At 43.7% G+C, this 14,749-nt stretch overlaps 1 protein-coding gene and 1 long non-coding RNA gene across 2 annotated transcripts in view; one reads left to right on the forward strand and one right to left on the reverse strand.

Moving 5' to 3' along the window:
- LOC309565207 overlaps window positions 1-14,749 on the reverse strand; it is a 1,884,446-nt gene that overhangs the window by 763,758 nt on the left and 1,105,939 nt on the right. The window lies entirely within an intron of this gene.
- Window positions 1-14,749, forward strand: part of LOC309565205 (high choriolytic enzyme 1-like) — a gene marked incomplete at its 5' end in the record, with an annotated part of 59,442 nt that overhangs the window by 954 nt on the left and 43,739 nt on the right. Inside the window, 2 exons of the mRNA XM_082270007.1 lie at window positions 584-611; window positions 9,125-9,178. Of these exons, the coding sequence (XP_082126133.1) occupies window positions 584-611; window positions 9,125-9,178 (82 nt within the window). The remainder of the gene's footprint in view (window positions 1-583; window positions 612-9,124; window positions 9,179-14,749) is intronic.

Consider the following 14,749-nt stretch of genomic DNA (forward strand, 5'->3'; position numbering starts at 1 on the left):
GGATCCGCCGATCCCCCGCTGAGCAGGAGAATGACAGCTGTTCTCCGCACTGTGTGGGGAGACACAGCTGTCAGTTCCAATCTCCATACATCTCTATGGGGGAATCGGATGGGAATGGACCGTCGGTCTGTTCTCATCCGATCCCATCCGATCCGATGGCCGGATGGAAAATAGGGTTCCCATCCGTCCAGATTTGACGGATCGGATCAGATGTCAGCAGACATGTCTCCGCTGACATCCGATGCCCCATAGGAATGCATTGGGGGACCATTCAGATCCGCCAAAAAAGATGGACAGGCGGATCTGAACGGTCCGCCTGTGTCAAAGAGCCCTTAAGGTTTAGGAATGGGTTTTCCACAACACCAGATTGGGTAATCTGGGGTACTGACAGATTTGTCATACTTCTAAAAGTCCCTGCATGTAGTTCCATGCAACAATTTTTGATATGAATGAAATGTACATTTAATCAGGTCACCAAAATGTATCTATTTGTAGGAAAAATTTCCTCAATTTAAAATGCAGTCAAAAAAAATGTAATCTTGTATTTAATAAAACATTGCATTCTTTCCTTTTTTTTTTACAGATTTCACTTGCAACAGACAACCAAAATGGTGAGCATCAGGATTTCAATTTACACCTGTTTTACTGCTTTTCCCTTTCACTAGTACAGTATTAAAAACTTGACCTCCTAAGCACACGTGTTGCCACCCTTACCCCCCCCCAATCTGACTCGCCAACCACCATACCCCCAGTCTGACCCTGGACCCGCCAACCACTCTGTCCCCCCAGTCTGACCCTGGACCCACCAACCCCCCCTCCCCGCCCAGACTCACAACACTACACACCCACCCAATCTGACCTTGGACCCATAAACAACCCCCCAGTTTGACCCTGAACCTGCCAACCACCCTACCCCCCCAGTCTGACCTTGGACCCATCAACCACCCCCCTCCCACAGTCTGACCCCGGACCCACCAACTACCCCTCAGTCTATCCATAGAAACCCCCTCCTCCCCCCCACCAGACACACACACACACTACTTACACAGCAGGGCATAGATGGGTACCTGTCACTATGTGGACATGATGTCAGTGGTTGTTCTCTTGCTTCCTCTGTACATCTGTAATATCAGAGAGCCTTTCCCGGTACTGAGGCTCCTCCCCCGGACACTGGACAGGACGGAGGACAGCGGGAAATCCATCATTATTATTAGTTTCCATAATACAGTCAGAGGACAGTCTGCGCAGGGAACAGAACTGAGGGGAAACTACACAGGATGGGTGGTGCCTAATGCTGTATGGGCAGGGCCGGTGAGTACAAGCTTCATGAAGAGATAAATAGACTACGCATAGCTCCCAACTGTCCCTGATTTCGAGGGACTGTCCCTGATTTGGAACAAAGTCCCTCTGTCCCTCATTCCTCGTCCCTCATTTCGGTCTGATCTATATAGTTGTGTATAAAATACACTTTTTACATTTTAAAAAGTGTTTCCCAGTGCTAAACCTTTCATCCAATTTCTAAATCTCTGCATTTGTAAATTTCAAAAGCCAGTATAAAGGAATAGTGGTGGTAAAAAAAGCACTGGTGGGTTTAACTAATCATTTTTTTTGTTTATTATTACTTCAAGGAGGCGTGGCACAGGGTGTGTCCTATGCCTACATACTTTTGCTAATAGGTGTCCCTCATTCCCATCTCAAAAAGTTGGGAGGTATGGACTACGTGCTATATATGTTCCCATGGAGACTAAAGCTAGGTTCACACCTGTGCAGGTGGTGCCACTGTGGGCCCCGCACAAATTCCCGCAGCTGCAACCACCCGTACAGTGAAACGTGGGACCCTTGGGCATGTGCCATTAATCCTAAAGGCACGCCACCTGCACTGGAAATCGCACCTGCACTGGGAACCGCACTGTACTCGGGATTCCTGTGCAAGCTGCGATTCCAAAGTAGTGCAGCTGTGCAGGGACTTATTTCCTCTGTTTTAAATTGAATGGGCTGCATGGCCTGCACAAGTGTGAACCTAGCCTAATTTCTGCCCCCCTCTAAATGTTGCATCCGGGGAGACCTTCCCAGGCTGCTCCCCACACTTGGGCGGTGCTTGCGGTCACGCTCGCCCACATGGAGGAGCGCTGCGGCCATCTTTTGGGTGGTTTGCTGCGGTACTAGCGGAACATGCTGGATCGAATCATCTTCTGATTGACATGCTCGATTTTATCCTGCTTTTGTAAGTGTTTTTATCCCTTTTTTGGTGTGAATAAAACTTAATGGTCTGTGCTATGATGCTGCCCTGTTCTTTATTCCATACCCACCTTTGATCATTTGCCTGGAGGTTGCGGGACAGGAGGAGGACCACCCTGGGTCATAGCAGAATCTTTTGGCATTTGGGATCTCTGTCATGGGGATCATCTCCATCTGGTAAGGGACAGTGTGAACAGGGTGTTTGGTGGTGGTATCACGGACCTGCAGTATAATTCATCTGATAAATTGGGACTTTTTATGGACTTTATATGCTCGGTTCTTCTGAGTTGTTTGTTGAGGATTAGCGCTACATTGTCCATTACATCTGCTCCCCACACTACCCCACTGCACTCAGCCTCACTCTGGGCAGAGATTTTCCAGTTCTGAGACAACAATTTAAGCACTAGCTTAGAGTGATTGTCACAGTGGCAGGTAATTTATCAGGTAATCCCTTAACCACACAGCAGCCACCACTAAGTGTATTAGTGACAATGTGCACCATTCGTCGTTACAATGCTGACCTTTAAGAAATGATGGCACACTCACTGCCACACACAGACAGGAATGTAACAGAGCAGGGGTGTCCGACCTGCAGCCCAAGACAGCTATGAATGCGACCCAACACAAAATCGTAAACTTGTTGATTTTTGGGTGGAATTTTTTGTAAAAATTTGTTTACACTTTGCGAACACATGCAGCCGAAGAAAAATGTGACTTGTGTCTCTTTACTGGACTTTTATGAGTTTTATCTTCCCAAAGAAAATTATCCCACTCTTCACAATCGCTCCTTATTCATGTCATTAGTTTTCGGCAGCACCTATATTTCGATTTTCATTCACAATGTTTTTACTGGAAAAAATAGAGGGATCACAAACAGTGTACAAATTTGGTTGCGGTACAATTCTACAAGCACTTTACAACAAGATGTACAAGTAAGTTGTCCCTCTATCTAGGAAAAGTATAAAGAACAGAAGTACCTATAAAAATACACAGTCAACATTGTCCTCCGTTGACAGTGACAGAGGAGGCAGCCAGTATTGGGGAACATAAATCACATACACAACCTAAATGCTGTGTATCAAGAGGTGGAACCAGACAAAAATCCAGAGTGGTATCTGTTATCAAACCTCCTCAGCCTCAGTATTACAGAAACCCTAAGTGATTGTGCCAAAAAATGAGACAGAAATGTTTCCATCTTACTCCAACTGTAGGCATGGGGCCACTCATGGAACAGAGTACATAAGTACAGATAGGAATGGACCCTAAGAAAAATAATAGGGCAATTAATGAGCCTGCCCAAAATTATGGTAAAAACTGGACATAACACAGGGTTAACGTTAAAACAAAGAGATGGATGGGGGGGGGGGGGAAGGGTGGGGATGGGGTCACTTTACCCCAGGGGAATCCATCATAGCTCACCAGTTGTTGCAGCTTAGAAATCTAGAAAACACATGGGCGGTCGCAAAGTGGTCCAACCAAGGTTGCCAGATCTGTAGGGATTTATCTTGCGTATCAGTTAGAATCATACGTTTCTCATTAACCAACGTGCAAGTGCTTGACATCATTAAAGGAAAGAACCATAGCCATGAAAACATGGGTAACCAAAACGCGTTCTTTTTTTTGTAAGTCTCCCGATAGGTTTGTGTAGCAGGGCTTTCCAGGGGTCCTTGCGTAAGTTCAAATGTAGAATTTTACTAATCCTGTTATAGACTCAGATCCATAACCGTTTAACCTGTTCATTATGTATTTAACATCGCCTGGGTCCGAGCGGCCCCCGGAAGCACGATACAGAGTATGAGGGAATGTATTTTGCAATTCTCACCGGGGGAAAATACCACCTGGACATCACCTTAGTGAGCAGCTATTTTCAAGCACACAAATGGCAAAATTAGAAGCAAAATATCTGATGAGCACCTTGAAAATTAATTGAGAATTGCTGCCAGTGATCGTTATGATCGTTAACTTGTGATCTTCCTGACTTTTTCTGCTCATCAGTTATCCTTATTGTTGTTGTATTTTATGTGTGGCCCAAGACAATTCTTCTTCTACTGTGGACCAGGAAGCTCAAATGGTTGGACACCCCTGTAACAGAGTTTTACATCATGGTAGCTTCTTCAGAGAGGCAAAGTTCTTTAACCGCTTGCAGACTGCCTACTGTAGATATACTGTGGCAAGAGGACTGCGGTTCATGTGTGCAGTGATGTCACGTATCCAGGGTTTGATTTATATAGTTATTCATATAGATATATATAGTTTTATAGTTATTTATAGAATTTTTTTTTTACCCTGCAAGTCTGGTGAAACTTACCTTAGAACCAAGATCTCCAGTGGTGTGCTGTCACTGCTGAAGATGCTTCCATCTTCACCTATTGTTCCTTCCGGGTCCACGAACTCCAGCGGTGTGAGTGGCCGGAGCGATAACGTCACTTCTGCACATGCGCGCAGGAGCCGCCATTTACGGCACAGGACTCTGAGTGAACAGCACAGGTATGCCATTCCTTCAGAGCGCATGTGCTGGTGACCTCACTGGCTGCATCTACAGTGAATATCTCCTAAATGGTGCATGTTTAGGAGATATTTACAGTACCTACAGGTAAGCCTTATTATAGGCTTAAGTATAGGTAAAATGCATGCATTGGAGTTTACTCCCACTTTAACAACTTGCCGACCGCCGCAAGTACATATACTGCGGCGGTCAGTCCCTCATAGGCAAAGTGACGTGTGGGTACGTCACTAGCCTGTGAGGGTCTAGGGAGCGAGCGCGCACCGCCGGAGGCGGGCTCCCGCTCCTGCACGGTCACGGACCCCCCCCCCACGCCTGTGACCGGCGGACCCGATGTCTGCCGGTCACTCGGCGATCGTCGGTGGAGAGGGAGAAAGGCAGGCGGGTGATGTAAACAAGCCGCCTGTCATTCTCCCCTGTGTAGGAATAGTGATCATACGGTTCTACTATGTAGGACCGTTGATCACTGTTCCTACACTTCAAGCCACAGCCAATCACAGTAAGAATCACGCCCCTAGGGACACACACCACTCCTCCCTCTCAAATAAAGTTAACCCCTTCACTACCAGTGTCATTTTACAGTAACCGTGCATATGTATAGCACTGATTACTGTAGTAATGTCACTGGTAACCCCAAAAGTGTCAAAAATGACAGTCAAGGGTCCGATCTTTCCGCCGCAATGTCGCAGTCCCGCAAAAAAAATCGCAGATCGCCGCCATTACGCGTTAAAAAAAAACAACAAAAATTACAAAAATCTTTCCCTTAGTTAGTAAAGGCAATAACTTTTGCGCAAACCAATCAAAATACGCTTTTTGCAATTTTTTTTACCAAAAATATGTAGCATAAAACAAATTGGCCTAAAATGTTAAAACATTTTGATTTTTACATTTTTTTTGGGGAATTTCATATAATAATTTTTGAAAAATATTGTTATTTTTGCAAAATTGACGCTATTTTTTTGTTTATAGCGCGTGATCAAAAAATCGCACAGGAGATCAAATACCACCAAAAGAAAGCTCTGTTTGTGGGGAAAAAAAGGACGTCAAATTAGTTTAGGTACAGCGTCGCACGACCGCACAATTGTCCGTTAAAGTCACGCAGTGCCGAATCCTAAATGGAGCACATTTTGGAGAAAGTGAATGAGCCAGGTGGCGTGGCATAGTATTTAGTTCTTCTCCCCAATCCTCCCCACACAGTTTAGGGTTGGTCAGACCTCACTATCGCTACACCACCTAAAAAGATTTTACACTTGCTGAGCCCCTGCAAAAATGGTCACAGCACTGGTGCAACGACACTAGTAAAGGGCTCACTACCCTTTATTCTTTCCTTGGCTGACAAACTAAAATTCAGAAAGTGTCTGCTATGACCCCCATATACAAGATTTTGCATGACTTCTACCCTTGGTTGTGTGACTGCTCAATAGTAGTGCTGATTAGACACGATAGCAGTATTTGGATAAGTCCAACCTTTGGTGGGAGATATTGATTGGGCATGGGCTAATGTTCCCTTATAGTTGGTAGCATCAGTCAGAGCCTCTCATCGCCCCCATCCTCCATTGAAAGAAACAGTGTGCTTGGATAAAATAGGTTTGACTTCCCTCTTGTGTCAATTGTCACCCTTTCAGTGGACACAGCTGTCAAGGAAAATTGTAATACCCCAAAATATTAATAACTAAGGCTAACCACAGCTATGAAATATCATCTACAGAGTCCTACTGAAAATGTGTGAATTAGGACACAGTGAAGCTAATTTTCTAAAGAAATAGAGGCTGTTTGTAAAGTGTATTTTAGTAAATGAGGTGAAACTATTTTTTTAAGGACATTTTTATTGGAAATTAACAAACCTGTGTATACTATTATTACAATAATAGGGACAATAGGGACAATACTAAAAAAATACATTTTGCTAGCATATAATTGGCTTGTTGAACAGAACTTCACCTAATTTACTAAATGCAGTGAACAATCTTTTCTAAGTGGACAGTTTGTGGCAGAGATGTGCGGTGAGGTCATTGGCTAATGAGGCACTGGCTAGTATCAGAGCCAGATACACACAGGTTACATATTCGATTCTCATTATGTAAGTGATTGCAGTTCTATTAGTTCTACTCATTTAACAAAAATATTTACAAATGCTGTCACCCTTTTTGTTCATGCTGAAAACAATTTTACTAGCAAATATCGCAATAAAAATTGTAGAAAAAATAAAAAATTTCTGAAGCCAGAAATATAACAGTAATATTCTGTAATAAACAAGTAAACAATAAATGGTTGAAGGTTATTTACTAAAAGGTGAAATGCAGGAGAATTTAAAACAAATGGTAAAACAGGGAAACAGTCCAACTAAAAAATATATATATATATATATATATATATATATATATATATATTCTAGCAAAAAATGATGATTTTTACATGTAGGAGAGAAGTGTCAGAATTGATCTGGGTGGCAAGTGGTTAATTACCATAAGTAAATATTGTATATTGTTTTTTAAGGTAATTTACTATATTTTCAGAAACTGTACTCAAGCAGGTGGCTTAACGGTCAAATTACCATATATACTCCAGTATAAGCCGAGTTTTTCAGCACATTTTTTTTGTGCTGAAAACGTCCCCCTTGGCTTATACTCGAGTCATAAATAAAAAAAATGTCCCCGGCCGGCCCAACGTGCTCCTGAGGTGCCTTAGATTTAAAAATGGCCCCGTCCAGCCAGGGCCATCTTTAATATTAATTGGACCCTGGGCAAATATTTTCTTGGGCCCTCTAAAATCCACTTATTACCTATTTGTAGGCAGTGCGGGCCCAAGGGGCAGCTGCATTGGGCCCTACAACAATGACTGGGCCCAGGGCAGCTGCCCCTTTTGCCCTGTGGTAAAGACGGCCTGCGTCCCGCGCCAACATGTCACCATGCATGCGCCGCCACCGCTCGGGAAAGGCCGTACACGTTCGGCTATTCCCGGGAATAGCCGAACGTATACGAGCTTTCCCGAGCGGCGGCGGCGCATGCGCAATGACGTGTTGGCGCCTCAGGAACAGGTAAGTGAGACTCCTCCACAGCCACACTACCAGCCATTATGCGGGGCTGTGGGCATACTCCAAGAGATGCAGTGCTGTGGGCATGGTACACCTGTACCATGCCCGCAGCACTGCATCTCCTGTAGTATGCCCACAGCCCCGCATTCTCTTGTACTATGCCTGCAGCCCTGCATTCTCCTGTACCATTACCATGCTCACAGCCCTGCATTCTCCTGTACCATTACCATGCTCACAGCCCTGCATTCTCCTGTACCATTACCATGCTCACAGCCCTGCATTCTCCTGTACCATTACCATGCTCACAGCCCTGCATTCTCCTGTACCATTACCATGCTTACAGCCCTGCATTCTCCTGTCCCATGCCCACAGCCCTGCATTCTCCTGTCCCATGCCCACAGCCCTGCATTCTCCTGTCCCATGCCCACAGCCCTGCATTCTCCTGTCCCATGCCCACAGCCCTGCATTCTCCTGTACCATGCCCACAGCCCTGCATTCTCCTGTCCCATGCCCACAGCCCTGCATTTACCTGTACCATGCCCACAGCCCTGCATTCTCCTGTACCATGTCCGCAGCATTGCATTCTTCTGTACCATGCCCGCAGCCCCTGTTTTGGGTCTTGTGGTGGTCCAGTTGGGTCCAGTAGCTGCTGTATTTTCCACCCTAGGCTTATACTTGAGTCAATCATTTTTCCCATTTTTTTGTGGTAAATTAGGGGCCTCGGCTTATATTTGGGTCGGCTTATACTCGAGTATATATGGTACTAAAGTTTGAAGTTATAACTTCAAACTAGTAATTTCAAAGTTAATAGATAAATAATACATTTTTATTTTATAACATAAAGCATAATAATATTTTTTTATTTATTTTAATTTTGGGTAAACCCATGTTTTTTCCTTGTAGTTAAAGCAGTGTTCCGGCCTCCCCCTCCAAAAATGTAAAGTTAGCAGCTACACATACTGTAGCTTCTGACTTTTAATATTAGGACACTTACCTGTCCTGGAGTCCAGCGATGTCGACACCGCAGCCGAGGTTTCCATCAGCTGTCAGATACTGCCGCCGCCATTGCGGGTAAGGGAACCCAGCATTGAAGCCTTGCGGCTTCATGGCCAGGTCCCTACTGCGCATGCTTGGAGCGTGCTGCGCTCAGTTACTGGCCTGAAAGCAGAGAAAGGAGGAGGGAGGAGGAGGGGGCAGAACTTCTGACGGACCTCGCCGTGGGATCTTCTGCTACCATGTGTCTAGAGTGGCTTTCAATCAATGTCTTAGGAGCAAGTATTTTTCTTGTATTGATATCTGCATAGTCTTTTATGTAGCATGCTGAATAAATTATTTCTTATGCTTTACAGGAGCTGAAGACAGCGAGGAGGATGTCACCAGTATCATAGCTAAGCTAAACAAAGGTATGCAATCTAGTACAGTTCTCATATAATGGCTGACCCACTCAAGAGATCCTAGCCACGTGTTATAGAATGTGTTTAACCTCCCTGGCGGTATGATTATGTCTGGAATTACATACCAAAAGCGGTACAATTCTTTTCATGGAAATTTGGCGTTATGTATTATAGGCCTACAATTCTTAGTAATTACTGACTTAAACCTGACCAAAACAAGACTCTAGTAGACATCCCAGATGTGATAAATTTGAAACACAAACGCATGAATTATAATCAAATCAATAATATTATTTTATTATTTAATATATAATATATATAATAAAATTATATTATTGATTAGATTATAATTCATGCATTATATATTATATACAGATATGTGTGTGTGTATATATATATATATATATATATATATACACACACATATATATATATAATATATAACGCATGAATTATAATTGAATCAATAATATAATTTTATATATATATATATATATATATATATATATATATATATATATATATATATGTGTGTGTGTGTGTGTGCATATTATATATATATATATATATATATATATATATATATATATATATATATATATATATATATATATATATATGCATGCATATATATATATATATATATATATATATATATATATGCATATATATATATAATATAATATAAAGTGTGTTTTGTGTAACGTTTTTTTTTTTTTTTTTGAATTTCCCTCCCTAGTTCCGCTCCCATGCAGCATTGCTGCTGCAGGGAACGGAACTAGGAAGTGATCGTACCGACGGAGGGACGGAGGAGCGGCGGGACTCTCGGCTGGCGGTCGCAGCAATGAGAGATCATCGCTGGATCGCCAGGATAAGGTAAGAGAAGCTCCGCTGCGCTCTCTGCAATCCACCCCGAGCGTGACTCGGGGTTACCGTTCCTGCAATGAAAAATCAACCCCGAGTCACGCTCGGGATTACCGCTAAGGCGGTTAAAAAGCCCAGCAAGCCAATAGAAACTCCAAAGTTTCATCGCAAACACTTCCCTATATGCTGGAAATATGTAGTTATTCAAAGCTAATTATTCATGATGTAATTTCAAAAACGACATACTGCTTTGGGGCCTTAAGTCATAATGTGCTAGTATGCATTGCATACTAGCATATTATAACAGACTTACCTAAAAATGAAACCCTCCAGTGGCCTGCTGTCACTGCTGAAGGCACTTCCATCTTCACCCAGTCTTCTTTTCCATGCTGGTGGCCTTCCGCAATAAAAAATGGCCAAGCCAGCGATTAAGTCACTCCTGCGCATTCGCGCGGGAGTCGCTGTTTACGGAACGGCTTTGAAGGGCCAGCACGGTTTGCCACCTCTTCAGAGCACATGCACCGATGATGTCACAAGCTGCATCTAAAGTAAATATCTCCTAAACGGAGCACGTTGTAGAGCTATTTATTGTACCTACAGGTCAGCGTTATTATAGGTTGAACTGGATGGACTGGTGTCTTTTTTCAACCTCACTAACTATGTAATAGGTAAAAATCATACAAAGGAGTTTAATTTAAGGGATTTTGGTTGCTCAATGAAGAAACCTATCATAAAATAAATATGTGGAGGGCCACATTTCACCTGAAAATGGTAGCAGGCAGGCTGTCTTGTTCATCTTCTGGTTTTTATATTTTAGGTATGTAGCAATATTTCCAGGCCTTTGGCCTGAGTTGGGTTTGCCATTGTTACCGGTAACACTTCCAACACATTTAAATTGTGAACCCAGGTGTGAGAACTGAGACAATGACCATTCCGGCATGTTTGGTTTGTTTTGTTTATTGAATATTGGGGATGGGAGAATGGAATGAGTGGGATACTCCTCTGGCTCTTCTAGGCTTAACTGGGACTTTGTACAAAAATGCCCGTTGGCGCTTTCTTGACGCCAGCTGAATGCCGACCAGCGCTTCCTGGCGTTCAAAGATACTGTTATGCTGAAATTGTGCTGGACCTTTGACTTTAACTTGTTTGTTAACTCAGAAGATCCAGGACTGTAGAACACTTGACTCCTGACACTCGATTTAGCTCAAAAGTCACTGAACAGCTCCCTCCAGCCCTTCACTGACTGAGGTAGCTCCTTGTTACTGCTTGTGCTGCTACAACTTTTAACTCTGTACACTACACACTGTACACTGACTCTTCAGGGCCCAACCACTGTTGCCCCCTTTTACACTTCAGGGTCATCTGACTAGGTACCCCCTATAACACTTCAGGGTCCTCTGACTAGGCACTCTCTTTCACAACTAGCTGACTCCTGGATCCCTGGAACCTTCTCTGGAGTGGTCCCCTCTACACTTGGCAGACCCCTAGGGGCAGTTCACAGTACTCACGACCTTGGCAGGCTTTCCTGGAACTGAACCCCTCTTCCTCCACTGGTCCTCGGCACACCGGATCCCCTTTGCAGCTCAACTCAGCACTCTCTGGATTCCCAGGCAGCCATCATTCTGACAGGAGGAGAGACAGCCATACTCCCCCTCCTGGGACTCTGCTTCCTGCCAAAGACGCTGCGTCATGCGTTCCCTCAAAACGTATACCCACTCCCAGAATCCTCTGTGGCAGAATCTGCCTTCTGGGGTAGATACAGGCCTGAGTGTGTCTCTGATTGGGTTTCCTCCACTGTCCAATGAGAATCCTCTCATAGAGCCAGTCGGGAGACTCCCCTCTCAGCAGACACACTTGGGAGACATGACAGTCCAGCTGAAATCATGGCGCTGCTGTTAGGCAGCCAAGGCCCACTATACTTTTACCTAGCACCTACCTGTAGGGTGCTACATCTATATTAGTACTTTTTGAGTCACTGATCTGGAACAAGCATGCAGCAAGTAATCTCAGAACTCCTGATCTGCAAATTTTTCTAGATCAGCAGCTCAAAAGGTTTTGAAGCTAGAAGGCAACATGTATGTTCAGATGGAAAAGTAAGCATTTTAACAGTTCTTAGACTTCTCTTTGCAATCAGTGGTATTGTAGGGTTCCTGATACACTTCTACAGTACATAGAGCCTGAGCCTTGCAGGTAGGGAAAAAACCCTTTGCACATTTACAGAACAGGATGTCTAAAGGCCAATGCACTAAATGTATGGAAAATGCATGTACATTTCCATCCATTTAAGTCACGTTTTAACAAGCGCTGACGTCTGTTGACATATATTTGATGTCTGTTGACATGCATGCGCAAGGTTATGGTGAGAATAGGACACATTTGCAATTATTGTTTTTCAGATGTCCTTCCCTTGATCTGCATTTTACAGCTGTGCTAAAATGCAGATCAGCGCACTGGTGTGAACTGGATTTTAAGGATGATTATACAATTTTCATAAATTACAGTAAAGTGATTTGACACGTTAGGTTTTGACATCCCAGAGCTGCTAATGTTTGGCACAGTACAAAAAAAAAACTTAAAGTGGTTCCAAAAAAAAAAAGAATTAAAAAAAATAAAACATGTTATGCTTACCTGCTCTGTGTAATGGTTTTGCACAAAGCAGCCCCGATTCTCTTTTTTTGGGTCCCCCGCCGGTGGTCCTGGCCCCTCCCTTCTGCCAAGTGCTCCCAATAGCAAGCATTTTGCTTTGGGGGCATGTGGGCAGGCTCGCTTTTGAGCCATGCTCTGTGTATCCATTCATACACAGATCGTGGCTTGGCCTCGCTCTCCTCTCTTTGGCTTACTGACTTGGATTGACAGCAGTGTGAGCCAAAAAGGAGAGACCCAAGAGAGCCACTGTGCTCATGCACATTGCTTGATCGAGATGGGGCTAAGGAAAGTATAAGGGGGGGGGGGGGGTGCACCCATATAATGCATTCATGTAAAAACTTTGAGCCTTTAAAACTACTTTAAAGAAACACAGCCTAATATGTAATAATTTCTAATCTAAACCATATAACACCCAGCATTGGTGTCAGTGGATGGAATAAAAACCCCAATGCATTGTATCAGTCACTGCAATAATAACCTCCAGCATTGTAGTCATTGAACACCCTGACATTTGCGTCAGTGGCCACAAATATAACCCCCTGCATTCCTGCATTTGGTGGGATAAGTGTATGCAACAATAATCCAGTAATTTAATTTTACAAGTCTGCATGAATACATTTCTCACGTCACATATTTTTTAATAAAAGCTCCAACTTCTATTATGAATGCAATATTTGGGTTCCAGTTATGTGACATTGCCTAGACAGAGATTATGTCATCAGTCTGCTGTATATTTTAGTCTTGACCACAACAAATAACCCCTAATAATACTCTATACTACCCTATACTACTCTATATACAAAGCCACTATACATTCTCTTTATGTGGCATAATGAAGAAGATATAGATAGACAGCATTCAACAGTTGCAACAGTGATGAGGAGGGCACTGTTCATAGACCAGACTCAGCATGCCTTGTCTGATGGTACAAAGTATTATCATTATACGTGATTTATATAGTGACAACAGTTTGGGCAGCACTTTACAAAATAAATGGAGCCAGTATAGTTATGACACAAATGAAGACACAAGGGTAAGGAGGGCTCTGCTTGTGAGAGCTTACAATCTGAAAGGGAAGAGCAAGTGTTACTAAAGTTTAAAGTGGTAGTTACCCCCCCAAAAATGATGCTCCTTTCCCTGTAATGTGCAAGTTGTAGCATAGTGCTTTTGTTTTTTTTAATTACCCCTTTGTATCTCCTACAATTCCTGTTTGATCCTGCCTGGTTCTGACTCCTCCCCTGAGAGGAGACAACGTTTATTATGGCTGCTGAGCTATGGGTCAGGATACGTGTCTCCGTCAAACACTCTGTCCTGTGTCCTCCTCCCCCCTCCCCTCCTTGCTTGTCAGCTGTCTGTGTGTGTGATGTCCCTCCCCTCCTGCCGCTATTAGTATTGATTTAAAGATTTAAAAAAATGACTGCCAGACCCTCTCTTGTATTCAGGTATGACACAATATGTAAGTGCATTTGGAAAACGAAGCTTGTAAATACCATGTTTGCAGATAGCTTCAGGCTGGTCACGTGACTCTCAGCCGCTCTCCGCCCCCCATCTAAGGACTACAACGGGAGTGGGGGAGCCGAGCGGCCAGCAAAGCAGTCACGTGACCTCCCAGCTGAGGTCAGCGGGAGAGCTCGGGTCCTACTGCTGTAGACCTGGATCAGACTAGAAGAGTGGCCGGGAGTCACGTGACCGGTCTGAAGATATCTGCAAAAATGGTATTTAGAAGCTTTGTTTTCCACACACTCTTACATAGTGCTTTATAGCTGAATACAAGAGAGGGACTGGCAGCATATGCCAACCCAAAGTTACAAAAACTTTAATACCTGTGGAGGGTGAGCTGATGGAGAATGTATCAGTTGAAAGCAGGATAGGTTTCCCTGAATAGATGAGTGTTCAAAGATAGCTGGACAGGTTGGGTTAGGGAGTTCTAGAAGATGGGAGAGGCTCTGGAAAAGTTCTGGAGGCCAGCATCGGAGAAGGAAACAAGGGAGCCAGAGATCAGGAGGTCTTGGGAGGAGGGAAGATGACAGCTTTGGTAATATTTTGTGACAAGACTGGTGATGTAGCTGG

This window comes from Pelophylax lessonae (assembly GCF_965119305.1).
Source record: "Pelophylax lessonae genome assembly, chromosome: 10".
Classification (NCBI taxonomy): domain Eukaryota; kingdom Metazoa; phylum Chordata; class Amphibia; order Anura; family Ranidae; genus Pelophylax; species Pelophylax lessonae.